Source organism: Octopus sinensis, linkage group LG20 (assembly GCF_006345805.1).
Source record: "Octopus sinensis linkage group LG20, ASM634580v1, whole genome shotgun sequence".
In the NCBI taxonomy this organism is placed as follows: domain Eukaryota; kingdom Metazoa; phylum Mollusca; class Cephalopoda; order Octopoda; family Octopodidae; genus Octopus; species Octopus sinensis.
Window position 1 is genome coordinate 26,125,231 of NC_043016.1, and position 26,387 is coordinate 26,151,617.

At 37.4% G+C, this 26,387-nt stretch overlaps 2 protein-coding genes across 3 annotated transcripts in view; one reads left to right on the top strand and one right to left on the bottom strand.

Moving 5' to 3' along the window:
- LOC115222570 (endonuclease V-like) overlaps window positions 1-10,615 on the bottom strand; it is a 35,521-nt gene extending 24,906 nt beyond the window's left edge. Inside the window, exons 1-2 of the mRNA XM_029792846.2 lie at window positions 10,411-10,615; window positions 7,123-7,167 (exon numbers count right to left, since the gene is read on the bottom strand). Of these exons, the coding sequence (XP_029648706.1) occupies window positions 7,123-7,167; window positions 10,411-10,463 (98 nt within the window). The 5' untranslated portion in view covers window positions 10,464-10,615. The remainder of the gene's footprint in view (window positions 1-7,122; window positions 7,168-10,410) is intronic.
- A 1,171-nt stretch (window positions 10,616-11,786) lies between these two features.
- The window catches only part of LOC115222611, a 32,600-nt gene continuing 17,999 nt past the window's right edge, over window positions 11,787-26,387 (top strand). Inside the window, exons 1-4 of one of the 2 annotated variants that reach the window (XM_029792913.2) lie at window positions 11,787-12,339; window positions 20,843-20,967; window positions 22,608-22,749; window positions 26,183-26,304. In XM_029792913.2, coding sequence (XP_029648773.1) covers window positions 12,225-12,339; window positions 20,843-20,967; window positions 22,608-22,749; window positions 26,183-26,304 — 504 coding nt within the window. In that variant the 5' untranslated portion in view covers window positions 11,787-12,224. The remainder of the gene's footprint in view (window positions 12,340-20,842; window positions 20,968-22,607; window positions 22,750-26,182; window positions 26,305-26,387) is intronic. The other variant, XM_036511520.1, reaches the window with a different exon arrangement.

Below are 26,387 nucleotides of genomic sequence, written 5' to 3' on the forward strand. Positions count from 1 at the left end.
ATATATATATATATATAACTCCTGAATATGTATATATATATATATATATATATATATATATACACATATGTATATATTCTTTTACTTGTTTCAGTCATTTGACTGTGGCCATACTGGAATACTGCCTTGAAGGGTTTTAGCCAAACAAATTGAACCCAGGACTTATCTTTTTAAGCCTTGTACATATTCTATTGATTTCTTATGCTGAACTGCTAAGTTACAGGGACATAATCGCACCAACACCAATTGTCAAGTGGTGAGTTGGGGGCAAAACACAGGCAAAAGACAGGCTTCTTTCAGTTTCTGTCTACCAAATCCACTTGCAAGGCTTTGGTTGACCTGAGGCTATAGTAGAAGGTGTTTGCCCAAGACACCATGCAAAAGGACTGAAATTAGAATCATGTGGTTTGGAAGCAAGCTTCTTACCACACAGCTACGCCAGCACTTGTATATGTATATATGTATGTGTGTGTGTCTTTGTGTCTGTGTTTCTTCCCCAATGAAGGCAAACTTACCAGTGCTGGTGTTACAAAAATGCTACCCACTTGACAACCATACTGTAACTTAATTCAGCAAAAGAAATTGATAAATAAGTACCTGGCTTAAAGGTAGAAGAACTGGGGTCAATTCATTCAACTAAAAATTCAAGGTGGTGCCCCAGCATGAATGACTGAAACAAGTAAAAGATAAAAGAAAAGATGCAAGAAACCAAAATGACCACAATAACCAGGAATCCAGAGATGCTTGTTGTTGTTGTTATTGTTGGTCAACCCTGTGAAGGCACATGGCTTAGTGGTTAGAGCGTCGAGCTTACAATCGTGAGATTGTGAGTTCGAATCCTGGGCCAGGCTGCGTGTTGTGTTATTGAGCAAGACACTTTATCTCACGTTGCTCCAATTCACTCAGCTGTAGAAATGAGTTGCGACATCACAGGTGCCAAGCTGTATCGGCCCCTTTGCCTTTCTCTTGGATAACACTGGTGGTGTGGAGAAGGGAGGCCGGGATGCATGGGCGACTGCTGGTCTTCCATAAACAACCTTGCCCGGACTTGTGCCTGGGAGGGCAACTTTCTAGGTCAGTCATGACCAAAGGGGGTCTCAATAGGTCAACCCTGATTGAATAAATGCATAAGTAAATGCATTCTAATCATGATCACTTCATTTTTCATTTCAGACAGAATAGATCAAGCCATTATAGCCTTCTCTAAAAACAATAAGATGTCATTTGGGATTTGGCATTAGGAAGGGCATCAAGCTGTAGAAACCATGCCAAAGAAGACAATGGAGTTCAACACAGTCCTCTCACTTGTTGCCTCCTATCAAACCATCTACCTTATGCTGGCATGGAAGACAGACAATGCAATGGGTATGACAATTTGATAGAATTCAATAGGCTGGAAGATCATATCTTCCTTCGATATCTCAGCTTTAGCATGATTTCTATGGCTTGGATATTCTACCTAACACCAGTCACTTTTCAGAGTGTACTGGGTGAATTTATTTGTGGCACCAGCACTGCAGATGTCTTGCTGTCAATAAAAGAATACTCTGAAGTCTTGTGTTGTTGCCGTTTTAACTGATTACCAATTATTTCAAGAGTACTGGGTGTATTTTTTTTTTGTAGTACCAGCACTGGCAAGTTTGCCTTCTTCATCATCATTTAATATCCATTTTCCATGCTGGCATGGGTCAGATGATTTGACAGGAACTGGTAAACCAGAGAGCTGCACCAGGTTCCAGTCTGATTTTGACATGATTTCTACTGCTGGATCGTCTTCCTAATGGTAACCACTCCAACACTGTAATGGGTGCTTTTTACATGCCACTGACACAAGTGCTATTTACATGTCACTGGCAACAGCCATAACTACAGTTTCACAGATGACATTTACATGACACTGGCAATGACCATGACTAGAGTTTCATGAGTCTTCTCAAGCACAGCAAATCATCAAAGGTCACGGTCATTTGTTATATATATATATATATATATATATATATATATATATATATATATATATATATATATATATATATATATATATATATATATATATATACATACATATACATATATACACACACATATATATAAATATATACATGCACATACACACACACACACCACACACACACACATATATATGTATGTATGTATATACATATATATATATATATGTGTGTGTGTGTGTGTGCATATCATCATCATAATCATTTAACATCTGCTTTCATGCTGGCATGGGTTGGACGGTTTGACAGGAACTGGCAAGATAGAGAGCTGCACCAAATTCCAGTCTGATTTAGCATGGTTACTATGGCTGGATACCCTTTCTAATGCCAACCAATCAAAGAGTGTAATGGGTGCTTTTTATGTGCAACCAGCACAGGTGCTATATATATGACACCAGCAACAGCAGTGATTACAATTTCACAGGTGCCACTTAAATGACACTGGTAATGGCCATGACTACAATTTCACTTGGCTTGACAAGTCTTCTCAAGTACAGTATATTGCCAAAGGTCTCAGTCACTAGTCATCATCTCCATGAGACCCAATATTTGAAGATCATGCTTCACCACCTCATTCCATGTCTTTCTGGGTCTATCTCTCCCATAGGTTCTCTCCACAGTTAGAGATTGGCACTTCTTTTACACAGCTGTTCTCGTCCATACACATCACATGACCAAACCAATGCAGCTGTCTCTCTTGCACACCACATCTAAAGCCTCTTATGCCCCACTTTTCTCTCATGGCACTTACACTCTGTTGTTAAAAGAAAAATTACATGACATTCACAGTTTTAGGAATTGGAGAAGCATGTCCTCAGACTTGCATCAAAGGTGTGCTATTACAATACACACACACACATGTATCTACACATTACCAACATCATTTTATGTCTGTTGTCCATGCTGGCATGGGTTGGACAATTTGCCTGAAAACTGGTAAGCCAGGGAGCTTCACCAGGTTACAATCTGGTTTGGCAAGATTTCTACAGTTAGATGCCCCACCTAATGCCAACCACTCTGAGAGTGTAGTGGGTGTTTTTTATGTCCTACTGACATGGGTGTCATTGACCCGACACAGGCATTGGCCACAACTATGGTCTCACTTGGTTTGACAGGTCAACACAAGCTCAGTATATTGCCAAGGGTCTTGGTCACCTGTCACTGCCTCCATGAGCCCCAACACTCAAATGATACTTTTTACATGCCACCAGCACTGGCATCGTCCATAACTATGATTTCACTTGGTTCAACAGATCTTCACAAGCACAGCATATTGCCCAATATTTGAAGGGTGCTTTTAACGGGTCAGTTATGTGATACTGGCATTGGCTTGACAGGTTCTCATGCACAGCATATTGCTAAGGGTTTCAGTTGCTTGTCATTGCCTCTGTGAGGCTCAACATTTGAAGATCATGCTTCACACATGTATATGACATACGTGGTCTGATCAATAAGTATCTGGACTGTTGCCACAGTAATGAAGCCAAAGCACACAAAGTGACCTTCAACTCTGTTGTGCATGCACACTAAGTTTTAATATTCTAGCTTACTTCCGTAGTTTACAGCAGTGCTTGGAAGGAAGGTGTGTAGCGTGTGATCATTACATTGATCATGACAGAGAAAGCTGAGCACAGAATTTGCATCAAAATTTGCCAAAAGCTTAGCAATACCTGCTCGGAGGCCTATGTAAAGTTTTCATTGTTCTCAACATAATGAAGGAGATCTTGTGCAACTGAAACCCGATTGTCATTTTGGTCAGCAGAAAAGAGTCTTGGAACAAACTTGGCACAGTGGAAGTGAGCCAGAAAGCTAAAACTTAGTGTGCATGCACAGCAGAGATCAAGGTTAATCTTTGGCAAGCGGCTTCACTCTGCATCACTTGTCACTACCTCTGGGAGACCCAAAGTTCGAAGGGTGCATTTTACATGCCACTGACATGGGAGTCAGTTATGCGACACTGGCATTGGCCATGACAACGATTTCACTAGGTTTGACAGGTTATCTTTAAGCACAACATATTGCCCAACATTTCAAGGGTGCTTTATACATGCCACCAGTCTGAGTGCCAGTTACGCAACACTGGCATCAACCATGACTGCGATTTCACTTGACTTGATAGATTTTCTCAAGCACGTCATATTACCAAAGGTCTTGATCACTTGCTATTGCCTCTGTGAAGTCCAACATTTAAAGAGCATGCTTTACTACCTTGCCCTAGGTCTGGCTCTTCCATAGGTTCCCGCCACAGTTAGAGATCGACACTTCTTTACACAGCTGTCCTTGTCCATATGCATCACATGACTATACCAGCACAGTCATCTCTCTTGCACACCACATCTGATGTCTCTTATGCCAAACTTTTCTCTTAAGATGCTTACATTCTGTCATACATGCACACTGACATTGCATATCCAGCAAAGTATGCTAGCTTCATTTCTTTCAAGCCTTGGCAGTCATAGCCAATGTTTCACTGCTGTGTAGCATGACTGTTTGCACACAGGCTTCATACAATCTGCCTTTCACTCTGAGGGAGAGGATCTTTGTTACCAACAGAGGTAGGAGCTCTCTGAACTTTATCCACCCTATTCTTATTTTAGCAGCTATGCTCTCAGTGCATCCACCCCCACAACAGACTTCTTCTAGTTTTCCACCCCTGGCATTTGATGGAGTTTATGTTCTGTACATGCTTGGTATTAATTATACCTGTGCACCTTCCACACACAAAAATTATTTTCCCTGTTAACTTTCCTCTGATATTGCTGCACCTCTTATGTGTCCACAGATTACATCAGGTACATCTTATGACATGTCTGTGTTTGTCTCCCACCACTGCTTGACAACTAGTGTCTAATATTGATTTGTTTACATCCCATGACTTAGTGGTTCAGCAAAAGAGGTCATCAGAATAAGTACCCTTCAAGGTAGTGTCCCAGCATGGCTACAGTTCAATGACAGAAACAGATAAAAAGTGTATGTAAAAATATATATATATATATACATGTCTGTAAAATAATATGTGACAATTATTCGGTTGCCATAATAAGACTCTGAGTTTTGGATGACGAGGTGGAAAACTGCTCCGGCATCTTATCAGTTATTGAGGCAATCACAAAATGCTATGAAAATGGCCGTTAAACGAAGGGAAATTACTATGTAATTGACTGTTATTAAGACAAAAGAGCTATTAGAATGACCGTTAAATAAGGGAAAAAAACGAAGTGGGGGGGAAGTAAAGAAGTAAAAATGCTCATAGAAATCGCTTATGTGCACATGTACATACACATGCGTGCACACCAGTTTTTCCCCCCTATTTAATGGTCATTCTAATAGCTCTTTTGTCTTAATAATGATAAATTACACAGTAATTTCCCTTTGTTTAATGGTCATTTTCACAGCATTTTTTGATTGCCTCGATAACTAACGAGATGCCAGAGCAGTTTTCTGCCCCGACATCCGAAACTCGGAGTCTTATTAAGGCAACCGAATAATTGTCACATATCATATTTTTATATATAAAAGTGAGGTTGTGTGCTGTCTGTCTCCTACGATTTAGATTCCTAACTACTCCCACATTTTGCGGTGCAGTTTAACCAAAACCGGGTATCTTATAGTCGTGATTCATATCAAGCCCTTCTGGGTATTAGTGCGCATCAACGATGAGTCTACGATTTAAAAAAACATTTACCATCAATTTTCCCCATTTTTAATGCATTTTTGGCATATATAAGGGAAGTAACTCTCTAAAAATTTATTATTAAACTAACATTTGTTGTGGTTTCTATCTCTCTTTCCCCTCATTATCTCTCTCTATATATCTGTCTGTCAGTCTGTCTCTATTTTGCTTGTCATTCAGTCATCTCCACAATTATAATAACAATTGTGTTCCAATTTTGGTACAAGGCCAGCAATTTCAAGGAGGTAGGGTAAGTCAATAATATCAGCTTCGGTGACAAACCGGAGCTTATTTTATTGATCCCAAAAGGATGAAAGGGAAAGTTTGAATTTAGAATGTAAAGATGGATGAAATGCTACTAAGCATTTTGTCTGCTGTGCTAATGATCTCTGCTTTCAGATCTTTATGTATTGGATGTATATATCTATGTACATCAGTATGAGTATGAATAAATATATACATACACACATACAAATTATATGTAATTTGTCGTCATCATCACTCAACATCCATTTTCCATGCTAGCGTAGGTTGAACAGTTTGATAGGATCTGACATATTCCACAGAACTGTATCATGCTCTAATATCTGCCTGGAATGGTTTGTATGGCTGGATGGCATTCCTAATGCCACTCACAGTACAGAGTGTACTGGGTGCTTTTTTCATGATACCAGCATTAGTGAGGTCACCATATAACATACAAGACCAAGATCCTGCCCTTTAATTGAGTTGGGCTAAAGTAGGAAGAATGGTAGCTTTATGCTAGAATATAAGAGGTTAGGATGTGAAAGAAGGGACCACAAAAGAACAAGTTTCTTGATATAGAGCAATAGTTCTTAACCTTTTGCTTTGTAGCACCCCATTTTTTAAATAATTGTTATGCCTGACGTCCACCTAAGTGGTAAGTGAGATATCACGACTAAACTAACTTAACATGGATGATAATTTATAAATTTTACTTTAAAAATGGATTGTATAAGCTTCTAACAGTGAAATGGTAAAAAAAAAAAAAATTAATACAGGCAAAAGTTGTAAATTGCAAGTTAATGCATTGCAAGTTAATGACTTCCTTATGCCTAATGAAATCTCATTTTATTTTAATAACCGTTACTATTTTATCATGTATAATACAATTACTATAAAAATTTAGTATGTTAATTATGTTACCTCACCACCCCCTACAACATGCCCAGTGCCCCCTTGCGGGTGGTACTGCCCGTGCTGAGAACTTCTGATGCAGAGGAACTATACAGCTGCTCAATTATAGAAGTGTGGCTGGAGTGGATTCTACTTGACCCTTGCAAGTAATGAAAAGTAGATGTTAAAAAAATGATGATGATGACGATGATTTTATACATAAATTTGGAAACAAAAACTGAATTTAAGAAAGAAATTTTAATGAAATGATTATAATTCCATGGTGATAATAAACAAACTAACCTTATTAATTGTCTTATGATTGTTTTATAGCTGTTACTCTTTAACCTGTAAAAACAACAAAAAATTTGAAGTGAATCATCAATGGATTCAATAAAAAGATACTTAATTCAATAATATCCTCCATATTTTTTTTATATATTCACATCAGTTTAACCATCTATTACCTATTTCTTATTTCTTTATTGCCCACAAGAGGCTAAACATAGAGGGTACAAACAAGGACAGACAAAAAGGTTAAGTCGATTAGATCGACCCCAGTGTGTAACTGTTACTTAATTTATCGACCCCGAAAGGATGAAAGGCAAAGTTGACCTCAGAATGTAACAGCAGACGAAATACAGCTAAGCATTTCACCCGGCGTGCTAACGTTTCTGCCAATCCGCTGCCTTATTACCATATTTCAGTTGAAATACACCGCTTTTGTTTCAATTACTTTTGAAAATAATGAAGAATTTCGTAAATTAACTTGTAGCATGAAATTTTGATTGAAGGTTTTTTTTTAAAAATTTAGATCACTTTATAGAACCTGGGGGTGCAGGCAATGTTTCCATGATGGCAATCTTGGATCTTTTTGCAGTACATCTTTCTCATTGTGTATGTGAATGCCACCATTATCATATTTGATTAAACTACATATTTTTAACATCTTTACTGTCTATTACAACTACATATAACTATGTGACTATGTAACTACACTGCTTGACTACTTCTCTCTGCTTGTTATACTTCTTCTGCATACCTCTACCAGTTGAACAAATAAGGGAGCTTCTATGTGGTTCATCAATTGCTGGAAAAAACAGTCAAATCTCCCTCAAATCATACCCTACCATCTTAAAAAAAAAGACACATTGGATATTGTAGTCCTAGGTTCCTTGGACAAGAAAAAGATGGGAGGATCATAGCAGGAGTATCTTTGCTCCTTGGTTTACTGGATCAGGGCTGTCCTATTATGAAATGAGCAACAACATCTAGCAATGTCTTCGACATTTAACAATTCTTCAACTTACCCATACTTAATTTTTTTTTTTACTTGAGAATTAGTAATCTAATGGATCTTATTCAATGTAACTCATGGGTTAGTCACAGATGGAATGTCTTTAATGATAGGTTGGTTGTATTAGGATTGACAAGAGCTAACAACAACTAATTAAAACTTTTACCATTTCAATATATGAAACAATTTTAATATTTATATTAAAATTTTAGTAAGGCGCAAGAGTGACTGTGGGGTAAGTAGCTTGCTTATCAACCACATGGTTCCGGGCTCATTCCCACTGCGTGACACCTTGGGCAAGAATCTTCTACTATAGCCTCGGGCTGACCAAAGCCCTTGTGAGTGGATTTGGTAGACAGAAACTGAAAGAAGCCAGTTGTATATATGTGCATATATATATATATATATATATATATATATCTATATATATATGTATGTGTCTGTATATGTTTGTGTGTCTGTGTTGTCCCCCCTCAACATCGCTTGACAACCAATGGTGGTCGCCGTAATTTAGTGGTTCGGTAAAAGAAGCTGATAGAATAAGTACTAGGTTTACAAGGAATAAGTCCTGGAGTCGATTCGCTCGACTAAAGGCGGTGCTCCAGTATGGCCACAGTTAAATGACTGAAACAAGTAAGAGTAATGTTAAACCTATTATATTTTTACAAATTTAAATTTTTGGTTTACATGCTTCACAATTTTTTAATTGATTTATATTCTTTTATTTGTTTCAGTCATTTGACTGTGACCATGCAGGAGTACCACCTTTAGCCAAGCAGATCAACCCCAGGACTTATTCTATGTAAGCCTAGTACTTATTCTATCAGTCACTTTTGCCAAACCACTAAATTATGGGGACATAAACACACCTGCATTGGTTGTCAAGCAATGTTGGGGGACAAACACAGACACACACATACATATATACAATGGGCTTCTTTCAGTTTCCATTCATCAAATCTACTTACAAGGCTTTGGTTGGCCTGAAGCTATAGTAGAAGACACTTGTCCAAGATGTCACGCAGTGGGACTGAAACCGGAACCATGTGGTTGGTAAGCAAGCTACTTACCACACAGCTACTCTTGCAACTATATATATATATACAATATTTTTATAGACTGGGGGTACCTACAGTGAGTGCTTGTTACAATGTATAGTACAAACTTTTTATCTTTTTATAAGTGGAGATAACACAGAAAACTGTGTGTATTCCTAACGTGGTCATAAAGAGAAGAGCCAGTCTTAGGTTTGATAAGCATGTACTTTCGTCAAGAGAAATCCCCAGAGTGAGAGCCAGCATTTGGAATGACTGTAAATGAGTGCCTCTTAGGTTTAGTGGAGGTGTAGTGTGGTAGAATTTACTTGAAATGAACAGTATTTGAGTAGTACTGTAAAAAGAAATGAGGTTAGCATAGTCCCACTGAAATATGCTCTTCAAATCCCACTGAAGTCAACTTTGCCTTTCATCCTTTCGGGGTTGATAAAATAAAGTACCAGTTGAACACTGGAGTCAAATGTAATCGTCTATCTCAGGGGTACCCAACCTTATTTTGCTTGTGGATTTCCCGAGAGCTATCTTATCATCTGTGGACCCCATATATGAACATGTAACTTTTTGGAATAAAATATTTGTTTGTAGGTTAGTAAAAACTAACAATGAAACAATTTCGTTATATTCATAACATAAATTCCAAATACGAAATCTTGAAAACTTCAATAAATACAAGTACCTCGTAACAGCAACTTTCACAGTTACCATAAAACAGCCTGCCTTGATTTCAACCAAACTATCATAACTATCGTAAGCTACAACTTATTTCATTATAACATATACCTTAATATCATAGACTACAAGTACAATTTATAAAAAAGTTGGCGATCATTCGATATAAGAGTCAAAATGAAAGATTGCCTGTTGTTGAATAGATAACTTTACAGATACGTCAAATAAAGTTGATATTCAATTGTGGAAGGAAATTCATTCTTGTAATTCTGTTTATTAGATAGAGTGTGTTTCCTTTGATTTTCTTCGTTTTCGGTTCAACTACTGTTGCATTTTCTTGAGAAATATTTTTCGGATTCATTCATTTTAGATGTTCGAGATTACGAATATAGACAAAAACATTAAAGTGAAAAGAATTTGCGTTTTACCTGTGTTTGCCTTAAATAATAATTTAAAGTAAACAAATATGAGAAACAAACATTAGTTTAATAATTAATGTTATAAAGTTTGGGAATAATGCAGTTTCGCAATATTAGTAAAACAGGTAATTTAATAAACAAACAAATATACCTGACTTTTATAGCATATGAAATCAACATAATACCAGCGATAGCAAGTTCCATTTCTACAACAGTTTTCTTTAAAGCAATCTCGATTCTAGTCGACTCATACCTGTGTTCCACCTTAAGAGTTAAAACTTTTAACAAATCCTGTTATTTTGCAACACCAAGTTGAATTTCATCATTAGTTTTTAGAGTAACCTCCCTTCTTAATCATAATCCATGTCAGGAAAAAAACTAATAAAAATGAAAATTATACCTATTTGATTTTTAAAAAATTAGTTACTGATTAATTGAATAATTAAAAGGAGCTCTTGATTCGAAAATAACTTTCTCAGATGGAAAATTATTACTTTCGTTTACTTATCTATAATAGCAATTTTCTTGAAAGCAATTTTAAAGCTGTTAGAAAATTTCTTTATTATCTCCTGTTCTGTTCTCTTAAATAGTTATGATGTTACCATTTAATTTATTTTCTTGTTTTATTTTTAAGAAAGAAATTTATTTACTCAGCGAGATATGAGAATTAAATTTTCTTCATTTGTGGTAAAATTAGTTCATAGCCTCCAGCATGGCCATGATGGCTAAAACTGACTATGTATGTATGTGAGGGGGGGGTATGTATACATATGCATACATAGGTTTCATCATCATCATCATTGAAAGTTTGCTTTCCATGCTGGTAAGAGGTGAATGGTTTAATAGGAGTTGGCAAACCAAAAGACAACACCAAGATCTACTCTCTGCTTTGGCATGGTTTCTACAGCTGGATGTCCTTCCTCATACCAACCACTTTACAGAGTGTACATCATGTAGCACCAGCTGTATGCTAGAAACAGTTTTCCTTCAAAACCACAAAATTCTTCACCCTCCAAAAAATAGTAAACCCTCCACAAAACTCAGATGAAAACTACAAACGAGTCTTTCTTCCACATCCTGAACAATGTCACTGCTATGTACACAGATAATGCAGTCAAACAAAGTTATTTGGTTGATTGGTATGAACTAGTGCTCTACAAAAGTATTGTCTCTCTCTCAACTTTTTCAACCATTTCTAAAGAGAGAAGAAGAAGAAAAAAAAAACTTTAGAAATAACTAACTTGCGTGATACAGGAAGAATGGAAAATACAGTCTGCCTTTGCAGAATTTGAAAAATTGGAATTAAATATCGCAATAATTTCCCATCCCCGAACACATCGTTAACGCTAATTCCATTTCGGCATTCGACCAAATTGAAATTATAGTTCCTTGTAGTAAACATTGGTTGATAACATTGGCATGTTGTACGAGAGTCGAATTGTGTTGGAGACACATTTAGTCTTTTTTCCCTTTTATCATGTTATTCACATCAAGGATGCATTATATAAAAATATTCAATCGATAACAGCACTGTTAACTATAGCGGGATTTGAACACAGAACGAAAGGTACCAAAATGCATTTTGCGTGATTCTAAGGATTCTATTATGAGGCCGGTGCTCATTTTATCAAATCTCCCATGATTTAAGCTCACTCCGTAAAATGATACAACTAAACATATCGTAAAGTACTACACCCAAAGATCCGTCTTTAATTGTTATATGTGTCCAGGGGCCCTACATACGCAACCACAGTGTGCCTATATATTAGCATGGGACCCCCTGGTACAGCCATACTCTAAGACAGTACTAAGATCACCCCTAGCAATGCCTTTAGCAAAGAAAGGTCATACATTTTAGGGAAGGTGTGAAGTGGTGCGCATGCGTAAACGGCGTCGACTCTTAACTGCGAAAGTTGAATAACAATTATGTCATATGTTTGGTTCTGAGGTACACGTGTTTCTGAAATGGACCTGCAACAAGCCACCGAAGAATTCAAGTCGCTCCTGTTGAAAATTGATAAGATGTATGTCGCTGATTTTATATCTTGGGTAGAAGATCACATCGAAGCGGCTGATAAAGGTAAAGAGAATGTATAGAATGATTTTGTTTTCAGGACAGGCTCGAAATTATTTATATTCGAAGTCCTTGTAATGAGAAACAATAAATAAATAAATGCCAAATGCTTGACTTCATTAATATAAATTAACATTACCATTGATTAGCATATAGTCATATACAGGAATAATTGTATGGTGTAGTTGCTTTCATGGCAGCAACTCATAATTGTTTTGTAGAGTGAGATTTACAAATTACCAGTTGTTAATTGGGAAGTGATGTGGGATGCTGTAAAAAATTAATCCGTTCTAAATTGGATCAATTGTAGATGCTGGGTTAGCCAGCAGAAATTGCTCTTTACGCGAAGAATATGGTATGTGAGATAAATTTAGTCAGCAACCTAAAGTGAAAGGCGTTCCAGCCATAACCTTTCCGTCCTTCATTCAGCGTATTTTTGATTACATATTTTAACATGCCTACATTTTTTTAAAACTGGCGAGTTGGCTGCTATTTCTAACAATTCAGTGACCGCGTTCATATTTCCTCGCCGGCCTATTGAATTTTAAGATATATATATATATATTATATATATATATATATATATTATATATATATTATATATATATAGTGTGTGTGAAAATGTTGTAAACGCGTGGAGAATTGCGGTGTAAATTCTAAATATGGAATGTATACATTACATTGTTTGGTGTTTACTTAATACACTAAAATGAAAATGTGATATTTACTATAGGGAATAAATATTTTATTTTAAAAGCACGTGTATTAGGAGCAGGGGAAACATTTACGTGTGGTTTATTATGTAGAACGTTGTAAAATGAAAAATATCAACAAATACCAGCATATTCCATTTTATTCGTGACAACTACTCCTATAGTCTCCAAATATTGAGATAGCTTATTATATAAGTAGCTGTAGTGTTGAATTAGAAACAAAATTACAGAATTAAATTTTCAGGTTGGGGTGTCATATTGAAGGATTTAGTCGAACAGATCGATCTCAATACTTATTTTTAAGTCTGGTATTTATTGTATCGGACACTTTTACCAAACTAGTAAGTTACTGGTTCGTAAACAAGCCAGCACCGGTTGTCAAGCGGTGATTGCTACACGTGCGCGTATGTATGTTTACACACACATTCACAGCTGTCCGACGAACGGCAACGTAAAACTAAGTAACAGTTTGTGAAGATTTTTTTGGCTTTAATAAAAGCATATTATTCTACCTTCAGTATTTGTGTACTATGTTTTCCATCTAGTTTTGCATTTGTGATTACGTTTGTATGTGTGTATATATATATCTCTCTCTATATATAAAACTGAGAATGTCTGTCTGTGTGTTTCCCTAAAACTTGAGAACTACACAACCAATTTCATTCAAATTTTACACATGCCTTACTTAGGGTCCATGTAGTTTCATGGGCAAAAAAAAAAAATGTTCAACCGCTTGCCTAGGGTGAGCCCATAGCAGTATCATATCTTCTCCACTATTTCAGTATTACGTGTTAAAAGTGAAACAAAAAATCTCTATATTTTATGTCAGATACTTTCACTTTAACAATAAAAATTAGAGATAATAATAATAATAATTGAATTATATGTAGTAAGTAATAATTAAAATCAAACTAAAGTATGATATAATAATTAAATCGTAACATTGCATCAATGACTTGAACTTGAATCAGTGGTTTCACATGAATGGGAATAAATAAAAAATAAAATTAGCGTGCAGAAATAGAATAGTCCAGATGGAGGTGTGCACGGCTTTTACATTAGATTATTTGCTCATCAGCTAGCATTAAGTATCTATATGAAGTTTGGCTGTACGAAAGATGCTTCTACTGAGTACCGCTGTTGGTTTATTTCTGATCCATAAAGGCCTATAGCTTCAACAGAGTACTGCTTGTTTGTTGTTATTATTATTTCTGTTTAACTATTGTTTTCACGTTTGTTGGTTCCTCGTAAGGGAAGCGTTGTTGTGTTGCATTTGTTAAATAATTGTAAACCGTAACCCTCCCCCTTTGGGAGAAGGAGCTTTGGTTATTGTTTAAAAATTGAATTGTGTCCCTGTTTGGGGAAATTGACAATATTTTCACCATTTACACGGAAGCATTTTTGTTAGAATGCCTTCGATAGAAGAAAGTCCAAAAATGAATTTCGCTACAGCCGTCGGCGGGTGGCGAACTCATTAAAATTAAAATGGAAGAAATACAAACCTATTTCGGATTGATCACCGACAAAGATGGTGAATCTAGGATAACACCACCAAACGAAATAAAAAATAGAATTAAAGAAAAGACTATTGCCTATAAAGTATACAATGCAGAGAAGAAAAAAAAACCGATTTGAACACCTGGAGGAAAAGACCATTGAAAAGTGTCTTGGTGCGACTATGAAAAATATCAAGTATCTAACCAGAGGCGGTAAATTCGCCACAATAGAAGCAAGGTTCGAGTCAACGGAGCATGCAAGGGAATACTCGACTCGAACCTTGCAAAGTGGAAATACTTTTATATCTGGGGCATAGGACGTCCCGGCTAAAAGTTTAAAATGCCCCCCCCCCCCCCGAAGTAGAGGTAGGCTGGATTGTAGCCACACTTCTATACAAGAGGGAGGACAAGATACAATTGATCGAAATTACAAGAGATGGGCTAACAATTCCAGTCTGTTATATATTTTGAGTATTGTTATCACTAGCGATATCAAGATATAATTTTGTATTTTGTGTAGATGTACCATCCGATCGTGGCCATTCGCCAGCCTCATCTAGCACCTGTGTCGGTGGCACATAAAAACACCATCCGAAGACCCGGCAAGACTAGTCAGGCCATAACCCTTGGCCCCTACCTGGGACGTAGTCAGTCCACCTGTGCATACCTTCCTTCTTGTGACACTTGTGAAGACCTGTTGAGGCAAGTGAAAATCAAAATCAAAACAAATCAATGGAATCTGTATCTTTGTGGTACCAGTGCCGGTGGCACACAAGAGAACCATCCAAACGTGGCCGTAGCCAGTTCCGCATCGACCGGCCTCCGTGCTGTGGGCACGTAACAAACACCATCCGATCATGGCCGTTCGCCAGCCTCATCTGGCACCTGTGTCGGTGGCACATAAAAACACCTTCCGAAGACCCGGCAAGACTAGTCAGTCCACCTGTGCATACCTTCCTTCTTGTGACACTTGTGAAGACCTGTTGAGGCAAGTGAAAATCAAAATCAAATCAAAATAGATGAACATCAATGGAATTTGTATCTTTGTGATACCAGTGCCTGTGGCACACAAGAAATCCATCCGAACGTGGCCGTAATCAGTACCGCATCGACTGGCCATCGTGCTGTGGGCACATAACAAACACCATCCGATCGTGGCCGTTCGCCAGCCTCATCTAGCACCTGTGTCGGTGGCACATAAAAACACATCCGAAGACCCGGCAAGACTAGTCAGGCCATATCCCATGGCCCCTACCTGGGACGTAGTCAGTCCACCTGTGCATACCTTCCTCCTTGTGATACTTGTGAAGGCCTGTTGAGGCAAGTGAAAATCAAAATGAAATCAAAACAAATCAAATCAAATCAAATCAAAACAAATCAAAATAGATGTACATTAATGGAACTGTATCTTTGTGGTACCAGTACCGGTGGCACACAAGAAAACCATCCGATCGTGGCCGTTCGCCAGCCTCATCTGGCACCTGTGTCGGTGGTACATAAAAACACCATCCGAAGACCCGGCAAGACTAGTCAGGCCATAACCTGTGGCCCCTACCTGGGACGTAGTCAGTCCACCTGTGCATACCTTCCTTCTTGTGACACTTGTGAAGACCGAAGACCTGTTGAGGCAAGTGAAAATCAAAACAAATCAAAATAGATGAACATCAATGGAAATTGTATCTTTGTGGTACCAGTGCCGGTGGCACGTGGCACACAAGAAAACCATCCGAACGTGGCCGTAGCCAGTACCGCATCGACTGGCCTCCGTGCTGTGGGCACGTAACAAACACATCTGATCGTGGCCGTTTGCCAGCCTCATCTGGCACCTGTGTCGGTGGCACATAAAAACACCATCCGAGCGTGGCCGTCTGCCAGCCTCGTCTGGCACCTGTGTCGGTGGCACATAAAAACACCATCCGAGCGTGGCCGTTTGCCAGCCTCGTCTGGCACCTGTGTCGGTGGCACATAAAATCACCCACTACACTCTCGGAGTGGTTGGCGTTAGGAAGGGCATCCAGCTGTAGAAACACTGCCAGATCTGACTGGACTGGTGCAGCTTTCGGGCTCCCCAGACCCCAGTTGAACCGTCCAACCCATGCTAGCATGGAAAGCGGACGTTAAATGATGATGATGATGATGATGATGTACATGTAATATGTACACACACATATATATACACATATATACATGCACTAGCACTATGACCCAGCAACAACGGGTCTTTAATGCTAGTATATATATATATACAAAAAATGCTAGTATATATATATATATACAAAAAATATATATATTTAGAAAAAAAGGCGGCGAGCTGGCAGAAACGTTAGCACGCCGGGCGAATGCTTATCGGTATTTCGTCTGTCGCTAAGTTCTGAGTTCAAATTCTGCCGAGGTCGACTTTGCCTTTCATCCCTTCGGGGTCGATAAATTAAGTACCAGTTATACACTGGGGTCGATGTAATCGACTTAATCCGTTTGTCTGCCCTTGTTCGTTCTCTCTGTGTTTAGCCCCTTGTGGGTAGTAAAGAAATAAGTATATATATATATATAGAGAGAGAGATAAAGCGGTCTTCTGCATAATTTCCACTCTACCATATTCACTCTTTAAGTGTTTATAAACCTGCTATTACTAGGCATTTAGGCGGAGGTTAAAGGACGTGGACTGCACATCCCTTTCAAGGTTTTCTTTCCTACATGGTTTTTTCCACATGGTTCCGGGTTCAGACCACATGGCATGGTTTCTACTTCAAATTTACAAAAAAATTTTGTAAAATTGAAATTTTACAAACTTTTTTTTTCAGAGTCATAATCTCTGTATTCTTCTACGTATTTTGCCAAAAAAATTTCTTAAAAAGTGAAAAATTGGTGTGTGTGCGTGTGGGGGAATTAAATTTTGAAATGCCGATTTTTTTTTTGCAGATTTGGAATCTCCACAGTCCAAAAAGTGGGTTTCTGTAGGAAAAAACAAAACAAAAAATATAACTGAAATGGGGTGCTGTCCATGTCCTTTACACCTGCCAACATTTAACTAAATACAAGATAGAGTAATTTGTATAAATAATGTGATTTTAACAGCACAGCCCATTATTGATGCATTCAGGGAATAATTTAGTGTTTTCTGTAATATGGAGCACATTTGTGGGTTTTGTAATATAATGCAGAATGTATATATATTTCAACTAACGTCAGCTCGAAGTATGGGGGTGGGGGCAGTTCACTACCTTCTGTTGCTGAGTGGAACTCACAAGGATTTCAGCAGCTTTTAGCTCAGTGTTGAACTTGCAGCAGTGCTAAATATCATACATGCTATCAATAAATGTCCCAGTTCTTTTGGCTCTTTCTGTAATGCACTTTTCTTTGTTTTTTATTTTTTTTCCTCCATGCAGCTACCACTCCAAACTGAGAGTTACTGTAATCACTCCAACCATGCAGAAGCTAATTGTTTTAGTGCATGTTGGGTTTGTGTTCTTTGCTCTCAGCTTTAGTCTTTTTCCCCACATACCTTTGCCATGTCCATCATCATCATCGTTTAACGTCCGCTTTCCATGCTAGAATGGGTTGGACGATTTTGACTGAGGGCTGGCAAACCAGATGGCTGCACCAGGCTCCAATCTTCATTTGGCAGAGTTTCTACAGCTGGATGCCCTTCCTAACGCCAACCACTCCAAGAGTGTAGTGGGTGCTTAATCATATTTCTCCTACCCTCCTTATCAAATGTTTGAAATGCTTACACTGGTAGGACCATTGTATGGTCTCAAATTTGGATAAGATTATATATTGAAGACAAATTCTGACGTTTTTTTGAGTGAATAAACTTCATACGCATCATCATCATCATCGTTTAACGTCCACTCTCCATGGGTTGTACAATTTGACTGAGGTCTGGCGAACCAGACTCCAATCTGATCTGGCAGAGTTTCTACAGCTGGATGCCCTTCTTAACGCCAACCGCTCCAAGAGTGTAGTGGGTGCTTTTATGTGCCACCGGCACAAGGGCCAGTCAGGTGGTACTGGCAACAGCCACGTTCAAATAGTGCTTTTTATGTGCCACCTGCACAGGAGCCAGTCCAGCGGCACTGGCAACGACCTTGCTCGAATGTTTTTTTTTTCACGTGCCACCAGCACAAGTGCTAGTAAGGTAACATGGGTAATGATCACACTCGTATGGTGTTTTTAACATGCCATCGGCACAGAGGCCAGCTTGTTGCTCTGGCAACGATCTCACTCTTATGGTACTCTTAGTGCTTCACTAGTATGGATGTCAGTCATCGAATTTGCTTTCGACTCTTATAAAATACATAGAATAACAACCAACATGAATGCTTTGTGATATTTAGTTAATGTATTTAGTAACAGCTACTGTATGAATTTCTAGTTTAAATCCTACCGATGCCCTTTTTGCAGTTGATTATCAAGTACCACTAGTGTTTTAACATCGTATTAAAGCATCATAAATATGAATGAAATGATGCTAAATTTATGATTTTTACTTTTAGGCACAAGCATCTAGTTTCCTAGCTAAGAAGGGAGTGTCTATGTGATCATTCCATCTATTAAAAATAACATGTTTGGCTATGGAGAAATATTACCTTACTTGGAAAGAGGTGAAGAAATCTACTCACAAGGCTTTGGTTGGCCTAGGGTTATAATAGAAGGCACTTACCAAAGGTACCAAGCAGTGGAACTGAACCCAAGACCATATGGTTAGGAAGCAAGCTGATTTACTACACACACAGCCATGTGTGTGGCTCGCTCAAAGTATCTCTACAAAACAGTAAACTCTTCCAATAACCATTTAATTGTCTCTCTTTCTCTGTTGATGCCACCTTCTCTCTCCACAGCCATCATCCTTGGTTTATAAAACCTCCAACACTGAGATTAGCAGAGAGGTCAAATTGTTTGCTACACTCAACTGAATATTCTTTACTTAAGACGGCAATAGAAAGAAATTTAGCTCCTATTTTTTGTAGATCATAGGATTACCTAGATATTTAAACATGAAATACGAATCTCTTACATGTCTCACTGAACAAGACTCTGGCTTGGGGACCAAACAACTAATTGCAGTCCTGAGTGAGAAGGATTATAATCAAAAATATTCTAGCTAGGGCTAACTTCTTTTAAGTGTGAAGCGCTATCTAGAAATACATTATCCATTGTGTCTCCCCATTATCAAGACAGTTCAATGTGATTTGAGAAAACCCCACAACTAGACTTGTTCTTTGTGGAAGATTGGAAAAGAACTCTGTTTGCATGACGGAGATACCCATTTGCAATTATCAGATGTCAAGATAATGCATGCACACACACACACACAATGGGCTTCTTTCATTCTCTCCAAGACTGCTCTAATTCCATGATACAAACTTCCTGTTTTAAATTGATCTAAATTAAAACTGTCCATCAAAATTTCACTTTATGTTCCAAACACTAGCTTAATAATGGCATAGTTTTTTTACTAAATTCTTCATTATTTTAAAAACTGAAATAAAGGCAGTATATTTCAACAGAAATATACTGCTTTTGTTATATAGTTAATGGTTGGTGATCAAAATTAAAACCTTCCATCCAAATTCCATATAATTTTTTTCTAAACAAAACCTTAACAATGACAAAGTTATTCTACTAAATTCTTCATCGTTTTAAAAATTAAATAAAACAATGGCAGTGTTTGTTTCAACAGAGATATGGCAACAAAAAAAGTTAGTGTTTATAATCATCACAAAAAGAAAAAAAAAATTATGTTACCTAGAAATATTGGATTTTAATTATAGAAAAAAATCTCTTCATAGTTTTGGTTTGAACTTGTAATTAATTTTTGATATGATGCCAAAACTTAATAAATGAGGATACTTCAAGTTTGCATGGATTATTGTATTCTATTAAAATTGAACATTATTTACATTTGACGGATATTTGTCCTCATCTTGTTTGTTGTTAACACAACATTTCGGCTGATGTACTCTCCAGCCCTCATCAGGTGTCTTCGGGAAATTTCGAACTTGGGTTCTCATTCCTAAGGTACTTTTCAATGTTGTTATTATTATTGTTGTTCAGGTCACTGCCTGGGATCAAACTCAGAATCTTGGGGTTAGTAACCCACACTCTTAACCACCACGCCATATGTCCTCATCTTGTTTGTTGTGTTCACAACAAACAAGATGAGCCCAATATCTGCCAAATGTAAATAATGTTCATAATTCCTCATCTCTTAAATATAGAACTGCACTAAAATTGAGTTTTTAAGTTTTTATAACTTCCAATATTTCTTATCAGAAATGTGTATTTTGAATTTTATAGATGTTTATGACCAGCAAAATAATTCTATGGTAATTCTGGACAGCATTCGAGAAGAGCTACGAAAAATTGTCCCTGTTAATGGTGTTATTCCTTCTGAAAGCATAATTCCTCCTGAAGTGGGTCCTGTAAGTGTTGTTGTTGTTATTACCGTTAAAGCAGTGAGCTGGCAAAATTGTTTGCATGCCAAGCAGAATGCTTGATACCATTTTGCCCCTCTTTACATTTTTATTTCAAATTTCACTGAGGTCGACTTTGGGGGTGGGGTCGATAAAATAAGTAACAGTTTAGTGCTGGGGTTGGTATAGTCAACTAGACACACCCCATTTGCCCACATTTTAGGCATCGTTCTTAAAGAAGAAAGATTTTCTAAGGCTAGATGCCCTCCTGTTACCAGCCCTCACATGCTTCCATGCAAAGTAATATTTCCCCTTGGCCAGACATGTTTCCACAGAAGGTTAGACAAAGAACATTATTTGGGAATACAGTAGAGAGAGAAACGGCTTAATCCAAAGTGTTAAGAGGCTAAAGTATGATAGAGAGACAGAATCAAGTTTGTTGTTACAGGAGAGATATATGACTGCTCTGCATTATATAAAGGTAGGGGAAATTGGGATGGAACAGGAAAGAGGGATAAAAATAATGGTGACAAGGTGTCAGGGAATATTTTTAAGGTACAAGTAACATGAATAAAAGAGTGGGGGACAAAATCAGGAAGATGAAAATATAGAAGTGACTCAGGGTGGAGGAGGGAATACAGAAAGGGTGAAGAGCAGCAGATGCTGGTGTCACATAAGCAGCATCCACTAGGCTCTGGAGTGGTTGGCATTAGGAAGGGTATCCAGCAGGAGAAATCAAGCGAAAATGGAACCTGGTGTGGCCCTTGGCCTTCTCAGTTCCTGTTGAACCATCCAATTCATGCCAGCATGGAAAATGAATGTTAAATGTTGATGATGTTGGTAAGATAGTAAGTTGGGATGGATAAGTAAAGGTTATAAGAGTGGCTTGAGCAACGTAATGATGACAGAGATAGATGAAGTATCAGTGGCATATTTGGTGGGGGTAGATGTTGATGGCAGGTATGAGGTAGTGTTAAGAATGGGGTGTGGCTGTGAAGAAGATGTAGTTTAGATGACTGATGACACAGAAAGGGTGATCAGTGGGTGGGGGAAGTGGGAAAGAATGATTTTCAGAATAAGGGCTGGATGTCAAAAGGAAGTGTTTCAAAGGGGAGGGGTATATTAGCTTAATGGTACAGAGCACTCAACCAGTACCTGAGAGGTACAGATTTTGATTCTCTGTACCTGCCTGCTGACAACTTTTTTTTTTCTGTCTTCTACGGTAAATACCCAATCTTTCTTTGCTGTTTTCACAGCTATGCTGAATTTGAAATTTACTTTCTTAAGTGTAAACTACTAACATACTCGGTACTTATAAAGTTTGTTGGTAAAATGTTCACACACATAAACATACATACATATATATATATATATATTATATATATATATATATAATATATATAGCAATATAATAGCAATAAGAAAATGGAGGAGAACATTAGGTGGTTCATCAACTTTTAGACATTATATTATGTTAACTTATTTATTTACTAAACTGATAATTACAATAATATACATACATATAACATATTATTCTTTACATATAAGATATAAAATATAGTAATATATAAGGATACCAGTAATTATTATAAAAAGCATGAATATATATATATATATAATTAATTGACTGTGTAATTATATTTATACAGAATGCTGATTGCACATCCCAGACAACAGCATATATAGATGCGTTTCTTTATGATGAAGAAGATATGAATTCTTTAGGAGAGGATGGAAAAATACATCTACATTACTGTAGTGATTGCTTCTCCAGGAATATTAAACCTTTAAGTAAGTAATTTGTATATTTTTTTCATCATCTCAACATTTGTTATATTTTCTCTTGCTTTGATTGTTATCAATCTTATTATTATTAGGTTAAGGTGGTAAGCTGGCAGAGTCATTAGCACACTGGATGAAGTGGTTAGTGGTATTTTGACCGTGGCTATGTTTTGAGTTCAAATTCTATTGAGGTCGACTTCACCTTTCATCTTTTCAGGACGGATAAATTAAGTACCAGTGAAACACTGGGGTTGACGTAATCAACTAGTTCCCTACCCCTAAATTTCAGGCCTTGTTCCTTTGTTAGAAAGGATCATTATTATTACTATTATTATTAAGGTGGCGAGCTGGCAGAATCATTAGCATGCTGGATGAAATGCTTAGCAGTATTTCCTTTGCTGTTACCTTCTGAGTGGGAATTCCGCTGAGGTTGACTTTGCCTTTTATTATTTTGGGGTTGATTAAATAAGTACCAGTTATGCACTGGGGTTGTCATAATCAACTTAATCCCTTCCCCCAAATTTGAGGCCTTATGCTTCCAATAGAAAGGATTATTATTATTATTATTAAGGCAGTGAGCTGGTAGAATTGTTATCACACCAGACAAAATGCTTAGTGGTATTTTGCCTCTTGATACGTTCAGAGTTCAAATTTCACTGAGGTCAACTTTGACTTTCATTCTTTCAGGGCTGATAAATTAAGTACTAGTGAAACACTGGGGTTGATATAATCAACTAGTCCCCTCCCCTCAAAATTTCAGGCCTTGTACCTTAGTAGAAAAGGTTATTATTATTAAGTTGCGAGTTGGCAGAATCCTTAGCACACCAGACAAAATGTTTAGCAGCATTGTTATTCATCTTCTTGGTTTGAGTTCAAATTCTACTGTGGTTAACTTTTCATCTTTTTTTTTCAAGGTTGATAAAATAAGTACCAGTTGAACACTGGGGACGATATAATCAACTAGTGCCCTTCCTCCACAAATTTCAGGCCTTGTGCCTTTAGTAGAAAGAATTATTATTGCTGTTGTTTTTGTGAACATTCTTATTAATCTTATTATTTCTTTTCTTTTTATTATCATTATTATTACTGTTGTTATTGTTGCTAGAGTTATTATTACTAGGCAGTGAGATGGCAGAATTGTTAGCATGCTGGATGAAATGCTTAGCATCATTTCATGTCTTTGCATTCTGACTTCAAATTCTGCCGAAATTGACTTAACCTTTCATTCTTTTAGGGTTCGATAAAGTACCAGTTGAGCACTGAAGTCAATGTAATTCCCCCTCAAAATTTCAAATCTTCTGCCTATATAGTATTATGATTATTCCCATTAAGTTGGATACTCTTGCCAATGTTCACCTTGTTATTAATATAGTTTTTTTTTTTACCAGAGTTATAATTATTAAAATTATGCAAGTTATAATGACTGAATTTGTTACAATTGATCATGTACTAAGTGTAGCTGAGCAAGATGGTTTAATTATGGACAAGATAAATATCAATTGATACTTATGTTGTGGGGAGAAACTTGGTTTAATAATGCTAAAGAATTGTTTCAGCAATTTCCATAACATTTAAGTAGAAGGAAGGTGTATGCCAGAAATGCTTTCATTTTATTGTACCTACATCAACTTAACCAATACATTGCCTCTGGCCAATTCTTATTTAGCAGGACCCTGTATCCCTGCACCTAATGCTAGAGTTTAGTTCATCCTGAACACCCATTGTATGTACCTATTTTCTATATGTAAGACACAGACATAGCAGTATGGTTAAGAAGTTTACTTTTCAATCGCATAGTTTCAGTCCCATTGTGTGACATCTTAGCCAAATGTCTTCAATCATAGCCCTGGCCCAACTAAAGCTTTGTGAGTGGATTTTTTATAATGAAAGAAACTCAACATATATCATATGTGTGTTAATACCCATAAGCAGCTGTTATCATTATTCAAGTTATGTCATTTTCCAGTCTTCCATGAAAACCTTGTCTGGCCAAGGGGAAATATTATATTGCCTTATTTGAAAACAGGTGATGGTTAGCAACAGGAAGGGTATCCGGCTATAGAAAATCTGCCTCAATGTATCCCGTCTAACCCATCATTAGAAGTGAATGGAATAAAGAAATGTTAGTCTATGTAGATCCGGCCATGTTTGGTGTTGTCTTCAACACTCAACATGGCCTCTTTGCCTGAAATATATAAAGTAAACTTTCCCTTTTCACATTTTAAGAAGCTTTCCATCTTCATTATTTTGTTATAAGACTTTATTTTTTTATTTGACTGGTAAAGCAAAGACTGAGTTCAAGGTTGTCCATTAAGTTGTACACCTTATGAAGGTTCAATATCACGCTTGGTTGAACACACACCTAATTTCCTAATGGCCCAGTGGTTAGGGCAGCGGACTCGCGGTCATAGGATCGCGGTTTTGATTCCCAGACCCGGGCGTTGTGAGTGTTTATTGAGCGAAAACACCTAAAGCTCCACGAGGCTCCGGCAGGGGATGGTGGTGATCCCTGCTCTACTCTTTCACCACAACTTTCTCTCACTCTTACTTCCTGTTTCTGTTGTACCTGTATTTCAAAGGGCCGGCCTTGTCACTCTCTGTGTCACGCTGAATATCCCCGAGAACTACGTTAAGGGTACACGTGTCTGTGGAATGCTCAGTCACTTACACGTTAATTTCACGAGCAGGCTGTTCTGTTGATTCGGATCAACCGGAACCCTCGTCGTCGTAACCGACAGAGTGCTTCCATCCAATTTCCTACTTCACAGTTGTATATATAAGCTTAGACAGATTGATATATAAGCCTTTTAGTTGTAGAAAAAAAATTATTTTCTCCAACAAATAAGGCATTTCCATTATTGCAAGTAAGGGGGAAAATTTGATATAAAACAGCGGAAAGAAATTAAATCATTTTTACGTATTTTCACAAAACATAATTCTCTTACTCTTTTTCTCTCTTTTTTTACTCTTTTTACTTGTTTCAGTCATTTGACTGCGGCCATGCTGGAGCACCGCCTTTATTCGAGCAACTCGACCCCGGGACTTATTCTTTGTAAGCCCAGTACTTATTCTATCGGTCTCTTTTGCTGAACCGCTAAGTGACGGGGACGTAAACACACCAGCATCGGTTGTCAAGCAATGCTAGGGGAACAAACACAGACACACAAACATATTCACACACACTTATATATATATATATATATATATATATATATATATACGACAGGCTTCTTTCAGTTTCCGTCTACCAAATCCACTCACAAGGCATTGGTCGGCCTGGGGCTATAGCAGAAGACACTTGCCCAAGATGCCACGCAGTGGGACTGAACCCGGAACCATGTGGTTGGTTAGCAAGCTACTTACCAAACAGCCACTCCTGCGCCTATTTGCATATTTTTATATTAAATTTTTAATTGCATACTTTGTTTTAAATCCTGAATAGCTCTGGTGACTCACTCTGCATCAACAGCACAAATCAGATATATATTTGATTTCTTACTGCCTGACATTTCTGGTAAAAATCTTCTTGACATTGGATCACGACTTGGTGCAATATTGTATGGCGTAAGTAAAAGTATAATTTAGAAACTTGAAGAGAACATGAAATAGTTTGTTTTCAACATTTGAACTCAAAGTAGATTGTGCTA